The sequence below is a fragment of the Mytilus galloprovincialis genome, chromosome 1, assembly GCF_965363235.1.
Source record: "Mytilus galloprovincialis chromosome 1, xbMytGall1.hap1.1, whole genome shotgun sequence".
NCBI classification, from domain to species: domain Eukaryota; kingdom Metazoa; phylum Mollusca; class Bivalvia; order Mytilida; family Mytilidae; genus Mytilus; species Mytilus galloprovincialis.
The window spans coordinates 128,299,317-128,326,971 of record NC_134838.1 but is presented as its reverse complement, the minus strand read 5'-3'; the positions used below and the strand labels follow the sequence as shown (position 1 = coordinate 128,326,971).

General features: G+C 32.3%; 2 protein-coding genes across 2 annotated transcripts in view; one reads left to right on the top strand and one right to left on the bottom strand.

Moving 5' to 3' along the window:
* The window catches only part of LOC143058809 (uncharacterized), a 28,050-nt gene continuing 395 nt past the window's right edge, over window positions 1–27,655 (bottom strand). Inside the window, exons 2-9 of the mRNA XM_076232272.1 lie at window positions 27,362–27,574; window positions 26,722–26,829; window positions 24,601–24,714; window positions 22,755–23,003; window positions 21,485–21,754; window positions 18,921–19,043; window positions 1,731–1,835; window positions 1–231 (exon numbers count right to left, since the gene is read on the bottom strand). Coding sequence (XP_076088387.1) covers window positions 16–231; window positions 1,731–1,835; window positions 18,921–19,043; window positions 21,485–21,754; window positions 22,755–23,003; window positions 24,601–24,714; window positions 26,722–26,829; window positions 27,362–27,508 — 1,332 coding nt within the window. The 5' untranslated portion in view covers window positions 27,509–27,574 and the 3' untranslated portion in view covers window positions 1–15. The remainder of the gene's footprint in view (window positions 232–1,730; window positions 1,836–18,920; window positions 19,044–21,484; window positions 21,755–22,754; window positions 23,004–24,600; window positions 24,715–26,721; window positions 26,830–27,361; window positions 27,575–27,655) is intronic.
* Window positions 4,556–11,629, top strand: LOC143058806 (uncharacterized). The gene is made up of 2 exons (XM_076232262.1): window positions 4,556–4,682; window positions 9,364–11,629. The coding sequence occupies exon 2, from the start codon at window positions 9,367–9,369 to the stop codon at window positions 11,047–11,049; it is 1,683 nt and encodes a 560-aa protein (XP_076088377.1). The 5' UTR covers window positions 4,556–4,682; window positions 9,364–9,366; the 3' UTR covers window positions 11,050–11,629.

Sequence of the window (27,655 nt, the reverse complement as noted above, 5' to 3'; positions counted from 1 at the left end):
GGAGCTAGTGGATAATCATTTCATTGTTGCATGGTTATTATCAATAAGATTTATATAAAGGATATGTTTAGAACAGTTTAAGAACACTGGTATTATGTCAAACACAGTATTGACATGGTTCAGTAAAGCTTCGTTCAGTATTTCATACATGGATGGAAATGTTTCCATGGTAACTGGTACTAATAAAATACTTCCTAGGATGTTCAGTATCATCTGTTTGGTGAGTGGACACTGAAAAGACAGAAAAATTGTAGGCACTGGCTACGGTTACATGGAAATGTAACAATAATAAAAATATTATTGTTACATTGGAGACTAAATGCCGGAATGCATGGTTGGGTAAGGACCTGTTTAATTACGAATGTAACAATAATTTTTGAGGCTACGGTTACATTGCGTTATTGTTACATGAAAAAAGCAATGTACGATGGGACTAGTAATATGTACTAAATAATAAAAGTTGAGGACATTTATTACATACATTTATTAACTGTATTTTTTTATTTACAATGACAATTTCTACAAATCCAGTAAGTTGTTTTTTAAGTCCGACACATTTTTGAAGAACGAAATTACGTCCTCCACGGATACGTGTACATACAGAATTTCTTAGTATTTAAGTTACAGTTAGCAAACTTTGCTTTTGATTATGAATTTGCGTCAAGTTATAAAGCTGTATGAAATGTATGTCTTGATATTGTTTCAGTTTCGTTTAAAACGCATCCCAAGTTTTATTTTTTTCACCATAAACAAAATTGGTCCAAAGTATAATGACAGTAATAAGAGTAGGGGTGCAGTTAAATACTTTAAAAAAGTGAAACCATTTAACTATATTTTTTCGCCTTTGACAGTCACACTCCTAATCTTGAGCAGTATCTTTAAGAACATCAAAACCATTAATACGTAGTAAAACTATTCAAGTTGTACACCATTTGTTGAATAATGATATTTTATTATTTATCAGTATTACCAGAGACATATAATATGTCTCTGGTATTAAATTACAAGTATTGTTTAGTACATATGAAAGAATGAAGCAATACAACTAAAGAAGATTTAAGTTTAATCAATCTAGCGTACGTTGCTGTTTTTCATGTAACAATAACGTAATGTAACCGTAGCCTCAGTAATTATTGTTACATTTGTAATTAATCGGTTCCTCACCCAACTTTGCATTCCGGCAATTAGTCTCCAATGTAACAATAATATTTTTATTATTGTTACATTTCCATGTAACCGTAGCCAGTGCCAAAATTGTAACATCTTCTTATGCACAACATTGCACTTTTTTATTCAAATTTAGAAGGTATCAAAAAAGAAAAAAAATACGGAACAATATGTTGAAGTTACAGTTGACCATCTAATTCAAAGAATTAATGTTTTTGACAAAATCTTTTATTTTAATATTTTACATCAAAAGAACTTCAGAAATATTTTGAAGCATTCACACCAAGAGAAAATGGTGTGAATGCTTCAGAATATTTCTGAAGTTCTTTTGATGTAAAATATTAAAATAAAATATAATATTTTCTTATTTAAATGTTGGATACTTTGAGATAGTCAATGCTATAAACTTCTTATATCTCATGGAACTTATGTATATTTTATTTTTTTTTAATTATTATATAAAGGATATACTAAACAGGTCACCATGTAAACATAAAATAAATTGATAATACTGTATGAAGATTCACTCTAACATTAAATTATATAAGATAGAATGTACTAACCATAATCATAATCTGATGTTGTAAATCACATAAAAGTTTTCCCATAGAGCTTCTTCCTTCCAAGACAGATAACTGTTGTGCAATGCTAGTTAAATATCCTGTCACCTGTAAAACAAACAAAAAGGCATCAATATAGATGTTCCAAAACTTTATTTGGACAACATTATTTTTGGTCTAATTTATTCAGGAAAGGCTTAAAAAGGTCTTTAAACTAAATGCATACAGAGTTTCAAATAAATGTAACTATGAATGTTCCAAAGAAGCTTAAACAGCTACAACCCATATAAAAAAATGGAGATGTAGTTAGGCCACAGCTGCCTCCACTTGTAAATATGCATGAGTTAACTCACACAACCAGATGCAGGTTTCACTTGGTAAAGACTGTTAACTCCCATTGACTTTAATGCTAATCTATGTCTTGAATTACATTTATAACTGAAATTAGAAGCTTACATCAATCATTCACTAAAGTAAAAATGTAGCTTTTTCTTTTTCAACAATAAAAACATAGAGACATGCAGCATTTTTGGGCATTCATGTGGCCTTGTAAACTAACACAGTAGATTCACACTTAAATCCTTTACTGACCCCCATTACTTTTAAACTCTGTAGTAAAAATAATAAGTACATTCTGACAGCATAAATCATAAGCTCAAACACATCAAAAGAATGTTTAAAAATTGTCATATTCCTGTCTTATTACAGGCATTTTCTGATATAGAAAATGATAGATTAAACCTGGTTTTAAACACAGCTAAACCTCTAGCTGGTATGACAGTTGCATTCAATCCTGTTATATTAACAATGCCAAAAATAGGGGTACAGCGGTCAACATAGTGTTATAATATTAATCATTTAAAAAAAAATATATATGTATTAAAGAAGCACATTAGCAAACGTTAAAGAAAGGGACATAACTCATGAACAGTGAAAGTGATGCTACCCACTTTCTTACATGATCTATGTTTAATGGTAATGAGCACCATGTATAGGTTTTATTACGTTTGGTTGAAGCAAACTAAAGTTAGAGAATTACAACAAACTATTCAGCAACTTTAGTTTATTAAAGGGAAAAACTCATGAACGATAACAGCGACACCACCCAATTTCAAACTAAATCTGTGTTTTATGTTAATAACTTTTTTGTAGAAATTTTATAACATTTGGTTGAGGCAAACTAAAGTTAAATTTTTGGAAAGTACATGATGATGTATGGGTCAGAGAAGGATGGACAAGGGTAACACACAACACACTTAGCTACGATGAGGGCATGAAATAACACTGTTATTGTATTCACTTGGCTACTGTTGTCGTTAACATTTTCAACAATTACAAAGCCACAGGGCCAATTTAAACCAAGCTTACATTTAATGATTCCCGAGGTATCTTTTATAAAGCTTTTGTTTTTTTGTTCCTGATAATCAACCAACATGGCTGCAATGTCCTATGAACAGGGCACCAAGAGTGCCTGTTATGTCCTTATTGTGCATATGGAAATTTTTGTTTCTTTAAAAATTTAGAGATTTAGATCAGAAATTAAAACAAGCAGTGATCTGTCAAATTGATGTAACAAACTGAGTTCAGGGGCAGATTTAGGCGTGGCGGGCGTGCGCCCCCTCCCTCCTCCTAAGATTTGCAAAGCATGGGTTGTCTTCAACTTATTTAAGTATCAGAAGAGACTATTCCATCTTTTTTTAACATTCAAAGTATATAAAACAGTCAGTTTAACAGAATCAACATGATTACTAATCAGCTGACCTATGATTCTTTCTTAATAACCTTCATGAAAGATAGAAATACTGTTTCAAGCGAAAGGTTAGTTTATAATTTGTATCTCTGTGTCTATATATATTGATTACTTGCAACCTAAGAATTAATGTACCGTATTACATGCATGGGATCCCCAGAAAATAAACATAATTAACTTCCTAAAAGCATCTTATTCTGATTTTAGTGGTTTGTGGCGAACACAGTATATATAAAGTCTGGCACGACCTCCGAAAATAAACAAAATTAAAAACAGATATTATGAAAGGACAATTAATAATCACGGGGAAAAGCAGAAATTTTTGTTAGCAAAATCTTATAGTAGTATGCTTCCTTCAGAAGAATATTTCAATAATTTTCCCTAAAAAAAATTCCCCTGGCTACACTTGGTAAATAGAGAATTTGCGCCTCCCCTTAATCTAAAATCCTGGATCCGCCCCTGGAGTTTAATGTATTTTGAAAGGTTCTTTCATGATTGTTTGACCAGCCATATTACTAGAGTATGCCTAGGGGCAAATAAAAAGAATATAGTTAATATCAATTTTGACCACCATTTTTTCATCAGGTCCTGATCAGGAACAGCAATTTAAATTTCAAAAGCATTGGTTGAACTGTTCATATTTAAGTAATTGCACTGAAACGACAAGGTTTCTTCCGTGTTTTATTTTATAATTCTATCATGTAGTTTACATTCTTATCACATAATGATGTTTTTTCCAGCATAATTATCCATATAAAATGTGTTATTTTGTAGCCACCTGTAGCTAAGAAAATCATTTTTATTATACATGTATTTTTGAACATATCTCAATATATACTACATTTTGGCAAAGTATGAACACATTTCATCATTTTTAATTGATATTTCTATACCACCCTAAAAGAAAGAAAAACAATAATCAAGACAGATATTTTCAACCAAAATATTCATGTAACAAAAATTTAAAATATATTCCTCTGAACAAAAGATTTAAATCCTTTAAAAGGCCATGCTATTATCAGTACTTTTCCATTATATAGGTCAAGTTTAATCAATGTCATTTAAATATTTCTGACAACCTGAATCAAGTATAAACACGTCATAAATCACTTCCTGGTAAGAGGATATTTTAGGAAACTGCAAAGAAAAATGGTTAAATGGATCTAAATGCTGTACAAACAGATGATTTGAAATTTTTCTAAAAGGTAATTTACAATTTCCTTCAACTTGACAGAGATTATGTCACCTACTTTTTTAATTTTTATTCAACAACAAATTGCACTATCTGCTGTAAACAATAATAACACCTTCTATACCTGTATTTATTTTTATCTATCTTGATTATTTCATTTTTAAAGCGGCATTAGCTATGAGATATAGAAAAAATCTAAAATATGAATTTGTTTTTGTTCAATCATTAATGAAAGTGAAAATGTGAAATAAAAAGAATGTGTTCATAGTACACGGATGCCCCACTTGCACAATCATTTTCCATGTTCAGTGGACCATGAAATTGGGGTCAAAATTTTAATTTGGCATTTAAATTAGAAAGATCATATCATGGGGAACATGTGTACTATGTTTAAACTAAAAATATTTTTTTCCCGATTTTCAACCTCTAAAGAGTGTTTTGGTCAGTTTTACACCCCCAAAACGACCCTCAAACCCAACAGAAGTCAAATTAAAAAAATTTGACCAAATCGTTTAAACTAAAAATATTTTTTTCCCGATTTTCAACCTCTAAAGACTGTTTTGGTCAGTTTTACACCCCCAAAACGACCCTCAAACCCAACAGAAGTCAAATTAAAAAAATTTGACCAAATCGTTTAAACTAAAAATATTTTTTTCCCGATTTTCAACCTCTAAAGAGTGTTTTGGTCAGTTTTACATCCCCAAAACGACCCTCAAACCCAACAGAAGTCAAATTAAAAATATTTGACCAAATAGTTTAAACTAAAAATATTTTTTTTCCCGATTTTCAACCTCTAAAGAGTGTTTTGGTCAGTTTTACACCCCCAAAACGACCCTCAAAACCAACAGAAGTCAAATTAAAAAAATTTGACCAAATCGTTTAAACTAAAAATATTTTTTTCCCGATTTTCAACCTCTAAAGAGTGTTTTGGTCAGTTTTACACCCCCAAAACGACCCTCAAACCCAACAGAAGTCAAATTAAAAAAATTTGACCAAATCGTTTAAACTAAAAAAAAAAATTTCCCGATTTTCAACCTCTAAAGAGTGTATTGGTCAGTTTTACACCCCAAAACGACCCTCAAACCTAACAGAAGTCAAATTAAAAAAATTTGACCAAATCGTTTCACCCATTAACCCCCAATGACGCCTATATGCGTCATGGCGACAACCATTCTTTGATGGCCCGTATGACCCTCCATACCTTTTTTGAACTGCCCCACCTGAACTGTCATGATAGCAGGGACTTTAACCAAGCAGTTCATGGTCCATAAACTCTTCTCAGACGTCTGTTTATGAAAATATGGCACGTTGAAAGCCGTTTAAGAGTTCAATCGGAAAAACGTGAAAAGTAGCCAAAATCAGGTGGGGGTGGGCATCTTTTGATGGCCACTTCTTAACTGGTAGTCATTGTAGGTATAAACTATTATCGCAAATGCATGCATAGGTGGTATAGGAACACAAAGAGGTATAATATGGCCAATAGGAATCTAGTCTGTAAAATCTAGGTCACCGTTTTGTCAAAAATCCGTAAAAACGGACATTTAGGCAGACCTGGCTTGACGATAATAATTCGCCAGCAAGACACTTAAGTCCCATATACTCCCAGTTAGCATGCATAGACTGCCGTAACTATAGGGTAATACTTGAATGACAAAGAAACACAGTCTGGTTAATGTTCACCTCTCAAGGTCATTTTAAAATCGGAAAATAGACGGGAAATGACCATTTTTCAGTGGGGGTGGGTTCAAACCCACGAGAAAATCTTCCACCTGCCACCCCACCCCCCACCCATGCCATCCGCCCCCAAATTGCAATACATAGTTTAATAGATGAGCAGTAGTTACAGCATCAAGAGTCTGCTAATTTGCATATAATTTGCATATGATTGCAAATTTTCGGAAATGCCTGATTTTCCAGAAATCTCTTAGGGGCGAATGAGTTAAAGTTGATTGTACTTCAACTTCATCAAAAACTACCTTGACCCAAAACTTTAACCTGAATCTGGACGAACGGACGATCAAACAGACAGACAAACAGACATACAGACCAGAAAACATAATGCCCCTCTATTATTGTAGGTGGGGCATAAAAATTGGCTTTTAGCAGTAAGTACAGTTCAGTTTTGTGAAAATAAGCAATGAAACATCACTAATAAATTATTCACTTGCAAGTTAATTTCATTAAATCTATAGTTAAAACATATTTATTTAAAGGGGCACTAGCTACGAGATGTATAAAAAATCTAATATCTATTTTTATTTGCTCAATCAACAAAGAAATGCAAATAGTGAAATGATAATTAGCTTTTAGAAGCAAGTATGGTTCAATTTTGTCAAAATAAGCTAAAAAACATTGATTTTGAATTATTCACTTGCAAGTGAATAACTCGACCTCAATGAATCCGTATGCATGTGAACTACAATTTAACCCCTTAGCCTGAAATGAATAACACGTGAATTGTATGTATTAAGTTATTTAAAGGAACAGAATGTCAATATTGAAAGTGAAACAAAGGTAAATCATTTAATTGACTGATTCGATCCACAAAATATATAGGTGAAAACGATGATAAATATTTATTTTTCATCTTTAATATGATATTAAATAGACCTATAAAAATCCAACAGCACCAGTTTGCTTGATCTATTTGTATCTTTATTTATGTTTACATCGATTATATAATTATATGGTCATCGGATGATTTTCGAGGTCAACTCGATAAATAATTAGATGGCGTATTGACTAAATTACACACGAAACGAAGCTTCATCTTTTCATTCCCGTGCCCTGTTAGTTGTTTATTTTATAATTTTAATAGTTTGGATAAATGTTTTACAATGTAATAAATAAAATATGAGAATTTGATGAAAATCGGTGAACATGAATTTGACAGCTAGTGCCCCTTTAAAGTGGATAGGATAAGTTATAACAACTTACATTGATCCCTCTCCACTTAGTGTGTATATCTGTATTCATGTGAACTCCAATTGAACCTCTTCAATTGAGAAGGTTTACCCATCAACTACACATGTTCAGCTAAGAAAAGATAAGTATGTCAACATTGAAAGTGAAACAAGGGTAAGCCATCATTTACGTCACCTATTTTTATTTATGCATATTGTTAATATTGTTTGTAATAAATATTCCATTTGAATAATCTGATGAGTCGTAAGATTCGGTGTTGAGGTGGTACCTAACACTACAGGGAGATAACTGTGTAAAATCTTCGGTGTTAATAAAGACTTTTAATTTGATTGACTGATTCAATCTACAAAAACTAATTCTAATACAGGTAGAAACAATTATTTTCATATTGTTTTAACCTATAATATGAAAGCAACTAGACCTAGAAAAAATCTAATTGCATGAGTTTGCTATTTATATGAATCTTTATTAATGTTAATATTGGGTTATATAACTGTCAACAGTCTTCAGAAGGTCTCCTTGGTGGTTATTTAGAAGGCGTCTTGACTAAAATACACACGAAATATTGATACATAATTTGGAGTTTATGTGCATCACAAATTATTAATTTTTAGAACTTTTTTTTATTTGAATATAAGTTTTACTATGTTATACGATTTGGCTATACTTTTTGGACCTTTTGGATTATAGCTCTTCATCTTTTATATAAGCTTTGGATTTCAAATATTTTGGCCACGAGCATCACTGAAGAGACATGTATTGTCGAAATGCGCATCTGGTGCAAGAAAATTAGTACCGTCAATTTTATTATAAGCTGAAAATGAGAATTTGAGTCAAATCAGTGAGCACGAATTTGACAACTAGTGCCCTTTAAGTTTGATTTATGTCTGTAATGTTTTCCTTTTATTGTAGCATACACCATTTTTTTGTTAATTTTGTCCAAATCTATAATTTCTTCCAATTATAGAAAAGATTTGTGACATCATGTCAAAATCATCAAAATAGAACAATAGTTTATGGTAAACGACAATTTGCTCAAATTAAAACAGATTTAACACATACTTTAATTTTCACACAGAATTGAAACAAAAATCAGATTTTGACCTTTGTTTGTAAAAGCTGAAACTAACAAATTCAAATATGACAGGACAGGGGTAAAAATTTTGGGTTATTGAGATGAAAATATGGTTCATTTAACATGCAGCAATCCTATGACAAATTGGAGTTATTTCCCCTGAAATGTTTGAATCGAAGATTTATTTATTATAACTTCAAACTGAAACATGATAAAACAAAAGCCTTATTTTTTTGTTTCTAATGTGGAATGTTAGGAAGTACTAAAACCTTGAGAAATGTCAATTGGAAGTGACTTTAAGCAAACCATAAGTAGTTTTTTTTTCTCACTTATTTTAAAATATCATAATGGTATAACAATCATAACTATCAAACACTTACTTATTCATGCTTATAAAAAAGAAAATGTGGTATGATTGCCAATGAGACAACTATCCACAAAAGACCAAAATGACACAACATTAACAACTATAGGTCACCATACGGCCTTCAACAATGAGCAAAGCCCATACCGCATAGTCAGCTATAAAAGGCCCTGATTAGTCCATATCTGTATAGTAAACCTATACCATACGGACCTAAGGCTGACTAACTAAATTTTTATATATTGTCAGGTCATGGCGTCCAAACTATCTATACAGTGTCAATCTTGTCAATTAGTCTAACTAAATTACATTTTATTTATATATGTGTAGGTCATGGCAAGCAGTAAGCCTATACCATGTGGACCTTGTCAAGAAGGAAAAGTAAAGACTAAAGCTGACATCTGGTGTTACAATTGTGATGAAGGATTATGTTCAACATGTTCTGATCATCATAAAAGAATAAAATCATCTCGTGATCATAAAACTATTGATATCAAAAGCTATAAACCCTCCATCCAAGCTATCAAAACAGAATGTGACAAACATGGTCAACAACTCAACTTGTACTGTCCTAGTCATTTAATGCCTTGCTGTGATGAATGTATTTCTACCAACCATTCAAAATGTATAGGAATAAAAAGTTTGGCAGGTGTTGTGGAGAAAACTAAGATACAAAAATCCAAAGAATCTGTGGAGAAAGATTTCAACTCCATCTTACATCTCTTGGATAAAGTGGTAAATAATAAATCAACAAACATCAAAACTGGAGAACAACAATGTGAAGGCATAAAGAAATCATTCCACAAAATTAGGGAGAAAATAAATAAACATTTAGATCACCTTGAGAAAAAGTTATGTCAAGAAACAAACGACCTCTGGGATCAGGAAAAATCAACAGCAAGAGATTTCATTTCTGAATGTAAAGAGGAAAAGACAAAACTAAAAAAAATACAAGAACATTTACATAGAATAGAAACACATACTTCAAAACTTCATTCATTTCTAGGCATACACCAGCTTGAACAACAAGTACACCAATATCAACATTATGTGGAAAATCTGGAAAAAGATAACAGGACAAAAGCTTTTGACATCAAAATGAAGCAAAATGATGAAATAGAAACCATACTAAAGAAATTAAGATCATTAGAATCCCTAGGAGATGTAATGGTTGTTAAAACAGAAACAGACTTGAATAGAGAAACCAGTGTGAGGAGGAAAGCACAAGTAGAATCACGAGTACAATCCAACATAAACAACATGACAATGAATATAGAGACAAAGATAGAGATCAACATAAAAAAGGATACTAGTGACATAATTTGTCTGATGGATGGTAGATTTATAGTAGTGGAAGCTGGGGGTGAAGTTAACCTACTTACTTCTGATGGCAAACTACAGAAACAGTTACCTATACCTGGTGAAGCCTGGGGTGTTACACAGATCAATCAGAACACTATAGCCATAACTTATCCTCAGGAGACAGCCATTAAGATCTTTAATATGGAGAATGACACAGTTACCAAAGTTATCACATTAGACAAAGATTGCTGGGGATTATCATTCTACAATAATTCTCTGGCTGTAGGTTTGAGTAGTAATGAAATCCGTATTATAGACTTGGAAGGAAATACACAGAAGTCAATACAAGTTGAGAGTAAATCAGACCTGGAGTACATTGTTTATTGTAATGACAGAGTAATCTATAGTGATGATGATGGTGAAGCAGTATACTGTTATGATGAATCAGGTAAACAGATCTGGCAATATACACAGGATTTATTAGGACCATGGGGACTTTGTACAGATACATATGGTAACATTATTGTAGTAGAATGTGAATCTAATAGAATAATAGTTATATCAAAAGATGGACATGATAGTAAAGTACTGATCAGTAAAGAGGATGAACTGGAGTATCCTTGTTGTATTTGTTTTAAACATAATGAGTCTTCGGGATTTATTTGTAATTTCAATGGCACATACTTGGCAAAATTCAATTTATCTTCTGGATGAAAAATATACAATAAGCATGATAAGGAGTGGATTTTACAGAATTATAACATTGAAGGAAAAAAAAACGAAAATACTGTTATTTGTAGGGATGCAGGCAATGAGAACTGCAGTACTCAAGTACTTGCTCAAAAGGCTGAGTACTAGAGTACAATTTTAGTACTCGAATACTCGTTTGCCTTTTAATCAATCTTCAGTATATCTTCTTACATTTGCCTTCACTTTAATTCCATTTGGAATATCTTTCACAATACTAATGAAAATAATACTAATTCAAAACATAAATATGTTTTAACCTGAGAGTTCTATGTGTTATAAGTTAGTCTTATGTTTATCTATAATTGCAAAACGTGTTTTAGCAGTACCAGCATAGTCCAATCCTGCCGAGAGGACTTTTCATATACAGGACTTGTAACAAAACTTTGAAACAGTTATACACAAGCTGTAAACTTACTTTTGTTTGTTAATCAAGACTTCCTTGTAAACATGATTGGTATGAGATCTACATTGTATGTAACTGATGTTTAATTGAAACTTTATTATGATATAATTTATAATTAAAAATAGAATAAGAAATTTGAAATCCAATATTTTGCTGACATATTATGAGATACAGAATGTAGTTATAGGTCTTTACATTTAAACATATTAAATACTCAACAGGAACAGATTGTCTATCAAGTCAAACTTTATGAACATATTGATGGTGTTATTGGTATGTTTCTGAATTGGTCAATGTTTTTTTTTAACTTTAAAAAATAAAGTTTTGATAAGTCAAGATGACGGATTGGGAAATTCTCAGTATATTTGTTTTAAACATATTAATGAGTTATCAGGTTTTATTTTAGATAACTTTGGCATATACTTGGCTAAATTCAATTTATTGTCATGATAAAATATACACTCAGGAGTCCAATGATATTACCTTACTTTTCATACATTACATGTACTACACATCTACTTTTGCATTAGTACTATTTCTGTACCACAAATCTATAGTACTGGAAATCTACTTTTAATATTCAATACTATTTTGTTACTTTAACATTATTGTAACATTAAGGTACCTTTTACAGTACTTGATTTGTACTTGAAATTTTAGTTCTTCAGATTTTTAGTTACAACGGTATATTTTCAGCATTTTGAAAGTTTGTCTATTTCAAATCTCTTAAAGTTATGATTTTAAACATGAAATATTGTGATCACTGATGGTTTTATTTCTGTACCAATTTCTTTTAGTACAAATCAAGTACTGTAAAATACAGGTACTTAAATATTAGAATAATTTTAGAGAAAAGAAATAACACTAAACGTTAAAAATAAATTTCCAGTTCTACAGATTTTTAGTGAACTTTCCGGTGACAAGGGGAGTTAGTACTAAAATAACATGCCTTTATTAAATACCCCCGCATCAAAACAGCCATTACTATGAAGGCCAATTGGTGGAATTGAGATTAACCTGTAAACCCCACAGGTAAATTATAAAGTTGTTTCTCATATACAACTGTTGAATGTACTATGTTGCAAAATTAAATTAAAACAAATGACCGTCTGGAGTATGGCTGAAACATACTTCAAATGTATGGTATTTGCATAATTTCTTGTGCTTGAAATTTTCAATAATTGGCTGTTTCCGACATAGTCAACAATCTATCATTTAGTAAGAGGACATCATCTATATAATGGAACATATATGCATCCCAGAGGCCAAACAACCAGACCCATCTTTCTCCCTTTATTAAGCATAGGTACTACCAGACAGGTGGAATTCAGGTGTCTATACTTCTATACTGCTGTCAACCATTGGTTTATAACAGAATGAAGGAGAAAACCTTCAACTAATAAAACAAAGCATTACCAGATGCTCCGCAGGGCGCACCTTTATACGACCACAGAGTTCGAACCCTAAACAGTTGGGGCAAGTATGGACACAACATTCAAGCTTGATACAGCTCTGAATTTGGATTGTGACTAAATAGTTGACACAACATAGGTTTCTGACACAGAATGAATGTGGTCTAAGAACTTCAACTTAAAAACTTAAAAATTTTAAAATGGACATTTACCTATTATGGTCCAGTATTCAAAATCTAAATACATGGTTAGATTCAGCATATCAAAGAACCCCAAGAATTCAATTTTTGATTAAATCAAATAAAGTTCAATTTTGAACCCTTTAAGACCTGTGGACCAATTTGATAACCAGGCCCAAATATCAAAAATCTAAATACATGGTTAGATTCAACATACATGTATATCAAAGAACCCCATATATTCAATTTTTGTTGAAATCAAACAAAGTTTAATTTTGGACCCCGATTTTGACCAACTTGAAAACTGGCTCCATAAGCAAAAATTTAAATACATGTTTAGATTCAGCATATCAAAGAACCCCAAGAATTCAATTTTTGATGAAATCAAATAAAGTTCAATTTTGAACCCTTTAGACCTGGGGACCAATTTGATAACCAAGCCCAAATATCAAAAATCTAAGTACATGTTTAGATTCAGCATATCAAAGAACCCCAAGAATTCAATTTTTGTGAAAATCAAACAAAGTTGAATTTTGGACCCCGATTTGGACCAACTTGAAAACTGGGCCCATAATCAAAACTCTTAATACATGTTAAGATTCAGCATATCAAAGAACCCCAAGAATTAAATTTTAGTTAAAATCAAACTAAGTTTAATTTGGACCCTTTGGACCATAATATAGACCAATTTGAGAACGGGACCAAAAATTAAGAATCTACATACACAGTTAGATTCGGCATATCAAAGAATCCCAATTATTCAATTTTTGATGAAATCAAAATAAGTTTAATTTGGGACCCTTTGGGCCCCTTATTCCTAAACTGTAGGGACCAAAACTCCCAAAATCAATCCCAAGCTTCCTTTCGTGGTCATAAACCTTGTGTTTAAATTTCATAGATTTCTATTTACTTATACTTAAGTTATGGTGCGAAAACCAAGAAAAATGCTCATTTGGGCCCCTTTTTGGCCCCTAATTCCTAAACTGTTGGGACCAAAACTCCCAAAATCAATCCCAACCTTCCTTTTGTGTTCATAAACTTTGTGTTTAAATTTCATAGATTTCTATTTACTTATACTTAAGTTATTGTGCGAAAACCAAGAAAAATGCTTATTTGGGCCCCTTTTTGGCCCCTTATTCTAAACTGTAGGGACCAAAACTCCCAAAATCAATCCCAATCCTTGCTTTTGTGGTCATAAACCTTGTGTTGTGAATTTCATAGATTTCTATAAACTTAAACTAAAGTTATAGTGTGAAAAACCAATGTGTCTTCGGGCGACGACAATGCCAACCTTATACCAATATACGACCGCAAAATGTTTGCTGTAGTATAACTAGAGGCTCTCAAGAGCCTGTGTCGCTAACCTTGGTCTATGTGCATATTAAACAATGGACACAGATAAATTCATGACATAATTGTGTTTTGGTGATGGTGATGTGTTTGTAGATCTTACTTTACTGAACATTCTTGCTGCTACAATTATCTCTATCTATAATGAACTTGGCCAAGTAATTACAGTGGAAAATATTTTCTAAAAATTTACAAAAATTTATGAAAAATGCTAAAAATTAACTATAAAGGGCAAGAACTCCTTAAGGGGTCAATTGACAATTTTGGTCATTTGACTTATTTGTAGATCTTACTTTGCTGAACATTATTGATGTTTACAGTTTATCTCTATCTATTATAATATTCAAGATAATAACCAACTAGAGGCTCTAAAGAGCCTGTGTCGCTCACCTTGGTCTATGTGCATATCAAACAAAAGACACAAATGGATTCATGACAAAATTGTATTTTGGTGATGGTGATGTGTTTGAAGTTCTTACTTTACTGAACGATTTTGCTTCTTACAATTATATCTATAATGAACTTTGCCCATTAGTAACAGAGAACTATATTTGGTAAAAATTTACATAAATTTACCAAATTAATGAAAATTGTTAAAAATTGACTATAAAGGGCAATAACTCCTTAAGGGGTCAATTGACCATTTAGGTCATGTTGACTTATTTGTAGATCTTACTTTGCTGAACATTATTGCTGTTTACAGTTTATCGCTATCTATAATAGTATTCAAGATAACCAAAAACGGCAAAATTTCTTTAAAAATTACCAATTGGAGGGCAGCAACCCAACAACCAGTTGTCCAATTTATCTGAAAAATTCAGGGCAGATAAATATTGACTTGATTAACAATTTAACTTCATGTCAGATTTGCTCTAAATGCTTTGGTTTCATAGTTATAAGCCAAAAACTGCATTTTACCCCTATGTTCTATTTTTAGCCGTGGCGGCCATCTTGGTTGAATGGCCAGGTCATCGGACACATTTTTCAAACTAGATACCCCAAAGATGATTGTGGCCTAGTAGTTTCAGTGGAGATTTTGTAAAAGATTACTTAGATTTATGAAAAATGGTTAAAAATTGACTATAAAGGGCAATAACTCCTAAAGGGGTCAACTGACCATTTCGGTCATGTTGACTTATTTGTAAATCTAACTTTGCTGAACATTATTGATGTTTACAGTTTATCTCTATCTATAATAATATTCACGATAATAACCAAAAACAGCAAAATTTCCTCAAAATTACCAATTAAGGGGCAGCAACCCAACAACAGGTTGACTGATTCAACTGAAAATTTCAGGGCAGATAGATCTTGACCTGATAAACATTTTTATCCCTGTCAGATTTCCTCAAAATGCTTTGGTTTTTGAGTTATAAGCCAAAAACTGCATTTTACCCCTATGTTCTATTTTTAGCTGTGGTGTCCATCTTAGTTGGTTGACCAGGTCACGCCACACATTTTTTAAACTAGATACCCCAAAGATAATTGTGGCCAAGTTTGGATTAATTTGGCCCAGTAGTTTCAGAGGAGAAGATTTTTGTAAAACATTACTTTAATTTACGAAAAATGGTTAAAAATTGACTATAAAGGGCAATAACTCCTAAACGGGTCAACTGACCATTTTGGTCATGTTGACTTATTTGTAGATCTTATGTTGCTGAACATTATTGCTGTTTACAGTTTATCTCTATCTATAATAATATTCAAGATAATAACCAAAAACAGCAAAATTTCCTCAAAATTACCAATTCAGGGGCAGCAACCCAACAACCGATTGACCGATTCATCTGAAAATTTCAGGGCAGATAGATCTTGACCTGATAAACATTTTTTACCCCATGTCAGATTTGCTCTAAATGCTTTGGTTTTTGAGTTATAAGCCAAAAACTGCATTTTACCCCTATGTTCTATTTTTAGCCGTGGCGGCCATCTTGGTTGGTTGACCAGGTCACGCCACAGATTTTTTAACCTAGATACCCAAATGATGATTGTGGCCAAGTTTGGTTTGATTTGGCCCAGTAGTTTCAGAGGAGAAGATTTTTGTAAAAGCTAACGCCGGACGACGACGGACGACGGACGCCGGACGCAAAGTGATGAGAAAAGCTCACTTGGCCCTTTGGGCCAGGTGAGCTAAAAACTGCAAAATTTCCTTAAAATTACTAATTCTGGGGCAGCAACCCAACAGCAGGGTGTCTGTTTTGTCTAAAAATATCAGGGCAGATAGATCTTGACCTGATAGACAATTTAACCCTGTCAGATTTTCTCTAAATGCTTTGGTTTTTGAGTTATAAGCCAAAAACTGCATTTTACCCCTATGTTCTATTTTTAGCCGTGGCAGCCATTTTGGTTAGATGGCCGGGTCACGCCACACATTTTTTAAACTAGATACCCCAATGATGATTGTGGCCAAGTTTGGTTTAATTTGGCCCAGTTGTTTCAGAGGAGAAGATTTTTGTAAAAGATTTCTAAGATTTACGAAAAATGGTTAAAAATTGACTATAAAGGGCAATAACTCCTAAGGGGTCAACTGACCATTTTGGTCAAGTTGACTTATTTGTAAATCTAACTTTGCTGAACATTATTGCTGTTTACATTATCTCTATCTATAATAATATTCAAGATAATAACCAAAAACAGCAAAAATTCCCTAAAATTACCAATTCAGGGGCAGCAACCCAACAACAGTTTGTCAGATTCATCAGAAAATTTCAGGACAGATAGATCTTCACCTGATAAACACTTTTAACCCGAGTCAGATTTGCTCTAAATGCTTTGGTTTTTGAGTTATAAGCCAAAAACTGCATTTTACCCCTATATTCTATTTTTAGCCATGGTGGCCATCTTGGTTAGTTGGCCAGGTCACACCAAACATTTTTTAAACTAGATACCCCAATGATGATTGTGGCCAAGTTTGGTTTATTTGGCCCAGTAGTTTCAGAGGAGAAGATTTTTGTAAAAGATTTCTAAGATTTACGAAAAATGGTTAAAAATTGACTATAAAGGTCAATAACTCCTAAGGGGTCAACTGACCATTTTGGTCAAGTTGACTTATTTGTAAATCTAACTTTGCTGAATATTATTGCTGTTTACATTATTTCTATCTATAATAATATTCAAGATAATAACCAACAAGAGTGCACACACTGAAATGTCTCGCCTTCTTTACTAATCATTGATATTATGTTGATACTCCTAAATATAAAGCTTTATTACGACTGTCACATAAAATTAACATGAACCATGAAAATGAGGTCATGGTCAGTTGAACCATATGCCAGGCAGACAGGTACAGCTAACAATGTTTCCATACAACAAATATAGTTGACCTTTTGCTATAATAGTTTAAGAAAATAGACCAAAACACAAAAACTTAACACTGAGCAATGAACCGTGAAAATCAGGTCAAGGTCAAATAAAACCTGCACGACTGACATGTAGATCATAAAATATTTCAATACACCAAATATAGTTGACCTATAGTATTAGATAAAAAGACCAAAACTCAAAAACTTAACTTTGACCACTGAACCATGAAAATGAGGTCAAGGTCAGATGACATCTGCCCGCTAGACATGTACACCTTACAATCATTCCATACAACAAATATAATAAACCCATTGCATAAAGTATGAGAAAAACAGACCAAAACACAAAAACTTAACTATAACCACTGAACCATGAAAATGAGGTCAAGGTCATATGACATCTGCCCGCTAGACATGTACACCTTACAATCATTCCATACAACACATATAGTAAACCTATTGCATAATGTATGAGAAAAACAGACCAAAACACAAAAACTTAACTATAACCACTGAACCATGAAAATGAGGTCAAGGTCAGATGACACCTGCCAGTTGGACATGTACACCTTACAGTCCTTCCATACATCGAATATAATAGACCTATTGCTTATAGTATCTGAGATATGGACTTGACCACCAAAACTTAACCTTGTTCACTGATCCATGAAATGAGGTCGAGGTCAAGTGAAAACTGTCTGACGGGCATGAGGACCTTGCTAGGTACGCACATACTAAATATAGTTATCCTATTACTTACAGTAAGAGAGAATTTAACATTACAAAAAATCTGAACTTTTTTTTCAAGTGGTTACTGAACCATGAAAATGAGGTCAAGGACAATGGACATGTGACTGACGGAAACTTCGTAACATGAGGCATCTATATACAAAATATGAAGCATCCAGGTCTTCCACCTTTTAAAATATATAGCTTTTAAGAAGTGAGCTAACACCGCCGCCGTAGCCGCCGTAGCCGCCGCCGGATCACTATCCCTATGTCGAGCTTTCTGCAACAAAACTTTCAGAGGAGAAGATTTTTGTAAAAGTTAACGACGACGGACGACGACGACGACGGACGACGACGACGATGGACGACGACGACGATGGACGACGGACGCCAAGTGATGGGAAAAGCTCACTTGGCCCTGCGGGCCAGGTGAGTTAAAAATGTATAAAATACTCACATTATGAATAGACTGCATAAAACATGTGCTTTGTTCCTCTGACATACTACAGGATAACAGATGGTACCATATATACATGCATACTGTAACCTGGTCTGCCTCTGTTACTGTTATATCTATGTTCTGTAATGAATAAATCATAGTATTATTGGATAACAAGTCACAGGACATATATACAAACTGTTACCTGATGTGCCTCCGTAATATATATGTACTTCTTATAACAAAAATAAAAGTTGGGCATGTAAAATAATTGAAAATTTGGATATATGAATATTTTTACAAATGCAAAATATGGCTATGAAATCTAAAGTATGAAATAATTTAAATGTGTGTTTTTAAATAATTACAAATTTTGATTCCTAAATCTTATAAATTAAATGATTAAAACCAATCATACTGTAGACATATTTTATTAAACATTTATAATACTCAATGTTTATATGGTAAATAATTATTGTACCAAAATGTGGTTTATATAAATAGCAAATCATGATGATATACAAATCATTGATTTAATAAAAGAACAATTTGTGTAATTTCACCTGTTGGAATACACATGGACAGGATTATCCCCATAAAATTAAGGTATTCCACACCCCAGAGTACACGCAACTGTCAAATATAAATTACTGATTTACCTGTAATCAGCCATACAACTTATCAGTTGACTGACCATGCCAGTACAATTTAAAAAGTTTGTTGATAGATGAAAATGAAAATCATCATTTTGATGATGAAAAATTGAAGTAAAATGAATTTTCTTCCTCAAAATTATGAAGTTAATTATTTTAACATAAAAAAAATTGAATAATTCCCAAAGATTAAAAATAAATTATTATCTACTCCAGGAATAATAAGTCTGTTCACATTTCAGGCGAAATTTATACTGTTGAGATAGTGTCAAGACATATTTAAGACTGTTAAGAATGTGTCGAGACATATTCAGACATTATTTAAAATGTCAAGAATATGTCAAGACATATTCAGACATTATTAAGAATGTCAAGAATATGTCAAGACATATCGAGACAAATTTAAGACAGTCAGGAATTGGTCGAGACTAATCCAGACTCTTATCAGATGATACAGGAAGTGTCGAGAAATTTTAAGACAATGTTCATACTGTCAAGACACTTGTCAAGAAAAATCAAGAACCTTATTAGACAAATTCATACTATGTCAAGAATTTTTAAAAAATATTCAGGCAAATTAAGAATGTCGAGTAAAAATTCATGCTAATTCAGACAAAAACTGGTCTTTTCAGACTTTTTGACTTTTGTAGTGTATCAATGTTCTGTAATTAAACGGACATGTCAGCAAGGGCCTCTCTGGTACATTTTATGTGAGGCAAATGGACAGATGCATACAAAGCAAATATTTACAGGTTGTTTATTTTCATAAATTTTGACACCAGCAATTAGTTGAAGGGTTTATGTGTTTTCTGATCCATGCACTATGATGGGTACTTCAGTGGTCACTTCCTTGTTGAACTAAAGGTAATTTTTTTACATTTTTTTTTTTTTATATGTCAATAACTTTTTTTTTTTTAAATTTAAAAAGTCGGCTATATATAATAAGAAAAGCTGATCTTTAGATTTGATTGATTGATTCTTGGCTGTTTTGTTAAAATCCTTTATAAGACATTTCTTTAAAAAAATATTTTTGCCTTTTACCATCAAAATCTATATTCACAGTTTTGAATTTGGATATCCTTGATAAATATATAAATTTTTCATAATGATTTGGAAACATGTATTATTGGCTGCTTAATGTCTAGTTGCAAATATTTCATGCATGTTTAGGACGATCTTAAGAGAGACAGATGCTATCACTTCATCTCAATTCTTTACTTCTTAAGTTTCAAAAAAAATTGTTCAAAAAAGGGAGCCTGTTGTTCCATGGTTGTCGTTTGTTAATGTGGTTCATAGGTGTTTCTTGGGTTTTTTTTTGTATAGATTAGAACATTGGTTTTCCTGTTTGAAATGTTAAACACTGCTCATTTTTCGGCCCTTTATAACTTGCTGTTTGGTGTGAGCAAAGGCTCTGTGTTAAAGGCCATACTTTGACCTTTAATTGTTTTTTATACGTCGTTACTTGGATAGATAGTTGTCTAGTAGACAACTTTCGAGTTCGTTGCAATCTGTCAATACTTTGGTTTTAGTGAACATCATTTGTGCATTTAGGTGCATTGTCACTTCTGTACCTGTGATGAGTGATTGGTGGAAAAAATGATAATGCTATATTGCACGAATTATTCGGCAAATGAAATTCTTATAATTGATATTCAGCACTGCTATAATCAGATCATTGTGATTAGGGACCTACAGAACAGATATTATTTCTAGTTAATCCTGCACTATGACGATCACTAAGACTTGATGGATGTTAATATAGCAGGGATACAGGCGATCACCTCTATCTGGTTAATGACCTCATAAAGGCGCTCATAATTCAAGAGTTTTTCTGGTGACGGACAAACTCGAAGGTGGTTTATTGGCACTTATACCACATCTTCTTGTTTATATTTACACTCATTTAGTTAGCATGATAATATTTCTTACCAGTGACTGCTCTAAATTACAGAGCAGTTCCTTAAAATTTTGTATGTCACATGAAACAATAACTGACGATACCAGGGACAATAACTCTTCACAAAGGTCATGTGTACTAATATCAAGGTCATTCTTTACTTTGTTGTGTAGATATTGCTGCAGTAAGATAAATGCTCTGTCCAACATTGTTGTCTTTACTTCAAGGGATAATACAACAGTATCTTTAAGTTTGCATGATTCCTTTAAAAATCTGACTGCAGTATTCAATTTAGGGCTGGTCTGAAAATATATTTACAATAAATAATTTAAATAACCATTTGTTACAACATTGTAGCAGTATAAACTGCTAAAAAAAATATTTGACTATAAACAAAATACACATACCATTTCTTAGCATAAAAATGGTGTGTTAAATTATATTTACTTCAGCCATAGGAAAATTACTAGATGCTATAAAGAGCCTGTGTGGCTGACTATGTGCACATTCCAACAGACAAAATAGAATTCATGACAAAAATCTCTGTGTTGCTGATCATTTATTCTTTAAAGTTCTCTCTATCTTGTTTTGGTTATTGCTCAAAACACAAAAGTAGGCGCAAGTAAAATCCTAATTTAAGAACAACCACTCTTATGAAGAGTGACCCTCACAGTCTACTAACTTTATCGGCAAAATTTGACTTGTTAGTTGATCTTGCCTTGCTGGTATTTTTGTGATTTAAAGTGTCTATTTATCTATCATAATTTCTATCAAATAGGGCAAAACACAAAAATAAAAATGGTAAAAATTATAAAAGGACAGGTGACCTAAAAAGATGAAATTTCTTTAGAAATATATAGACCAAATTTTATTTGTTTATTGACATATAATTACACTAGATGTATGTTTCATTATAATACTTTATTCTGATTGGCTAACTGCATATCACATGTTATTCCGTAAGCAATTGCATTGCTCAATAAAACTTTTCATTCATAACAAGTGGTCCCACAATAAAGTGCACAGGTGTATTAAATAAAACAATAATAAAATTCGTGTTTTCATGATCATTGCTAAAAAATGTAATTATAAGTATTGAATGCTTCTTTTTGTAACTTCATAGGGTTGTAAAAGCGTTGACCGTGCGCACATTTTTAGTATGAAGCACTTCCGCGCTTCATACAAAATGTACTTCGGCCAACACTTTTACACCCCAATGAAGTTACAAAAAGAAGCATTCAATTCTTAAATAAGGGACTTGAGCACTATTTTCTCATAAATGTAAACATGAATTCTAACTACCTGGTTGCAGCGTAACTGGTCTATGGACCACTGTACTAAAAATTCTGAATTTTTCTGCAGCTTTTTGTCTTGCTTTTCACTCTGCTGAGCAAGAGCTGAAAACATGTGGGTAACAGGTGGAATAACTGGATCCTTGTCTGATCTTTTCCTTACTGCACACAACAAATCAAAGACTGGTTCTGATAAAGCCATCACATATTTCTTACTCAGGGATAAAATATCCCCTCTGACATAGGGTCGTTGTATTACCTTAAAAAAATCAGAAAAAATAGTTAAAAAAATACAGAAAATAACTAAATGAAACATTTAGAGGTTACTGTGTTTTGTTGGAGAAAATTGAGACTCAGGAAATATTTGTGGTAAAATTTCAAAAGACTATGAACATTTCTAAATTAGTATTTTTTACCATACAATAGCCAATTTTTTATGAAGTTCTGAAAATTTTCAAACAGGATTTTTACAGTTTTAAGTTAGTTCTTATGTGCTAAGTATTCCTACACCCTTTACAATCTGACATAATTCTCTGAACCCTTAGTAAGTCGGATTAGACAGGTTGTACTGTATCAGTAAAGGCTCAGGTAACTGTAATATAGGTTTTATAAACAATAACTTGGAAAACCATACAAACTATAACAAGATTGTTATTTGAATGTGAATGTGAAGTTTAAAAGGAAGAAAAATAAGCAATAAGAATTACAGATATATATAAGTACATATTAACTCACTTACCAGCTACAGGATAATTTTAAGTAACCTGCCTATTTGAAAATTGACATCAGTCATTGTTCATTCAAACCTCTGATGAAGAAGATAAACATTTCTTCAACATCATTACAACTTGATATTTGTGTGTACCTTAATGTCAAGTTATCTTACATTCCCATAAACTGACCGTCTATACTAACCCTATTGAACTGCTGAACCAATAAACTGACCGTCAATACTTACCCTATTGAACTGCTGAACCAATAAACTGACCGTCAATACCTATTGAACTGCTGAACCAATAAACTGACCGTCAATACTTACCCTATTGAACTGCTGAACCAATAAACTGACCGTCAATACTTACCCTATTGAACTGCTGAACCAATAAACTGACCGTCAATACTTACCGTATTGAACTGCTGAACCAATAAACTGACCGTCAATACTTACCGTATTGAACTGCTGAACCAATAAACTGACCGTCAATACTTACCCTATTGAACCGCTGAACCAATAAACTGACCGTCAATACTTACCGTATTGAACCGCTGAACCAATAAACTGACCGTCAACACTTACCCTATTGAACCGCTGAACCAATAAACTGACCGTCAATACTTACCCTATTGAACCGCTGAACCAATAAACTGACCGTCAATACTTACCCTATTGAACTGCTGAACCAATAAACTGACCGTCAATACTTACCGTATTGAACCGCTGAACCAATAAACTGACCGTCAACACTTACCCTATTGAACCGCTGAACCAATAAACTGACCGTCAACACTTACCCTATTGAACTGCTGAACCAATAAACTGACCGTCAACACTTACCGTATTGAACTGCTGAACCAATAAACTGACCGTCAATACTTACCCTATTGAACCGCTGAACCAATAAACTGACCGTCAATACTTACCGTATTGAACTGCTGAACCAATAAACTGACCTTCAATACTAACCCTATTGAACTGCTGAACCAATAAACTGACCATCAATACTTACCCTATTGAACTGCTGAACCAATAAACTGACCGTCAATACTTACCCTATTGAACTGCTGAACCAATAAACTTACCGTCAATACTTACCCTATTGAACTGCTGAACCAATAAACTGACCGTCAATACTTACCATATTGAACTGCTGAACCAATAAACTGACCAGCTGTAATCTGGCTTCTTGTGACCTTTCCACTGATGGACTCTTCTTCAGTTCTTTTTCTAAGTTTGCAATATCACTTCTCATCTACAACATGGTTTAGTTATTTATATTTAGTTATGTAGCACTATAGTTTTTGACTTGCAGTGTCTATTTAAGGAATGACTGTAATATTTTTTCTGTCTATGAAGAAATAACATAAAAAATGTGGTGCACACTGAATAACGTGCGTAGCGGTTTATTTGACAGTGTGCATTTTTTATGTTATTTCGAATAGACAGAAAAAATATTACAGATATTTCTTATGATTTAATTCTAAATTCCACTTTAAACGGTAGAAAACCTTGAAAAAACGTTGATGACGTCATGGTCACATGACTAAATTATGTCTATGGTCTGATAACAAAATAATGTCAGCCAATCAGAAGACGTGTTACATCCAAAATTAAATTATTTAAGGAATGACTGTAATATTTTTTCTGTCTATGAAGAAATAACATAAAAAATTTGATGCACACTGAATAACGTAGCGGGTTATTTAAGGAATGACTGTAATATTTTTTCTGTCTATGAAGAAATAACATAAAAAATGTGGTGCACACTGAATAACGTGCGTAGCGGTTTATTTGACAGTGTGCACCACATTTTTTATGTTATTTCGAATAGACAGAAAAAATATTACAGTTATTTCTTATAATTTAATTCTAAATTCCATTTCAAACCGTAGAAAACCTTGAAAAAACGTTGATGACGTCACGGTCACATGACTAAATTATGTCTATGGTCTGATAACAAAATAATGTCAACCAATCAGAAGACACGTTACATCCAAAATTAAATTATTTATATTTAGTTACGTAACACTATAGTTTTGGACTTACAGCATCTATTTCAAAATAAACTAATTCATTTATTTCTTTTAATCTCATAATTTTTAGATTGATTGATTGCTAAATGTTTTGTGTACAGTGTCTAATATGGTTTTTGGTGGGGTTCCTGTTGCTCAGTCTTAAGTTTTCTATGTTGTGTTTTGTATAAAGTTGTTTGTCTTTAGTTGGGTTTTTTTTTTGCCATGACATTGCAGATTTGTCATCAACTTATGAGATTGATTTTCCCTTGGGTACCTAAAGACTCTCTTCTACATGCATACTCTTGATATTAATGTGATGATTTTTTTTTAGTGGGTGGCTTTCTCAATTAACTTCACATTTTTTTATAAAAAAAAAACTTATGGCTCAAAAAAATATCTTTTAATGTAATATAAACTATTTCAAGTTAGAAAATAATTGACCTTCTTCTAAAGGTTGATATTGCTAATGAACCCCATTGTTATCAAATAGTTTTAAAACATAATTGGCTGATAAAAGAAATTCCCCTTATTCAAATTTCTGAATCATGCCTCCATTTTGATATTTTTTTCAAATTTATTATTTCTCCCAATCTAATATTTTCCTTTTAATTCTTATCCCTAAATTATTTCCTCAATCCACCCTTTTTCCTTAATCTACCCTTTATTCACAGAATCATCCCTAAATTATTTCCTCAATCTAACCTTTATTCACAGAATCATACCTAAATTATTTTCTAAATCTATCCTTTATTCACAGAATCATCCCTAAATTATTTCCTCAATCTAACCTTTATTCACAGAATCATACCTAAATTATTTCCTCAATCTACTCTTTATTCACAGAATCATCCCTAAATTATTTCCTCAATCTACCCTTTATTCACAGAATCATACCTACATTATTTCCTCAATCTAACCTTTATTCACAGAATCATCCCTAAATTATTTCCTCAATCTAACCTTTATTCACAGAATCATACCTAAATTATTTCCTCAATCTACTCTTTATTCACAGAATCATCCCTAAATTATTCCCTCAATCTACTCTTTATTCACAGAATCATACCTACATTATTTCCTCAATCTAACCTTTATTCACAGAATCATCCCTAAATTATTTCCTCAATCTACCCTTTATTCACAGAATCATACCTAAATTATTTCCTAAATCTACCCTTTATTCACAGAATCATACCTAAATTATTTCCACAATCTACACTTTATTCACAGAAGCCACAACAAACCTGTATAACAAAGTCCTCAAGTCTCTCTAATAGAATCCCTTCTTTACAAACGGACTTGAAAAATGTTGTTATGAAGAATTCAATATTCTCTGCTAGACTTTGACAGTTCTGTAAAAAAATCAGTATTTCTCAATAAAGTCCTTTACAATAATCATTAATTTTTTTTAATTCAAATATTTTTGTCATAAACATGTACAACAAAGTGATAAAATATCTATTACAAATATGAAATAAAGACAGTAATAAATGATGATGTTGATGAACCTGTTTTCCCTTCGAATGATTCTTTGTTACATATTTGTTTGCTTTTATAGTGATTAAGATTATAACACAATGTTGACTGATGTACCCCTATTTTGACATTTTTACCTATTACGTCTGTTTATTTTGTTAACGCCTTGTTGTCAATATAATGGAATTCTATGTGACTGTCATACAAGTGAGAGGTTTAGCTAGCTATAAAACCCATTTTACAACCTATCCATTCGTTTGATGTGTTTGAGCTTTTGATTTTGCCTTTTGATTAAAGACCTTTCTGTTTTGAATTTTCCTCAAAAGTTCAGTATTTTTGTGAGTTTACATTTTTCTTATTAATTTTAATTACAAACAGCAAATGAACTACTTGTAATGTTCAATTTACCTGATGAACATATAAACCAAGTACCGCACTGAGTAAGATGTTTAATTCTACTATCTTTAATATACTGGATGAAGATTCTACAAGGCATGTAAGTAGTGGTAAGCACTTCTTTTTCAGTTCATTGTTTCCATGGTAACATACAACCATCAATCCGACAAACAACCTGGCTTGATCTAGTGGTTCTAGGAAAGGGAGGGGTAAAGAAGACAATATCTGAAACATAAATTTATTAATAAATAGAAAGTGGTATGAACTTAAAAATACCAAATCAAGTTTATTTTCACTATATCTATG

Bases quoted from the DNA above. Each gene is read 5' to 3' on its own strand.
- LOC143058806 (XM_076232262.1), top strand. From the start codon at position 9,367: ATGGCAAGCAGTAAGCCTATACCATGTGGACCTTGTCAAGAAGGAAAA.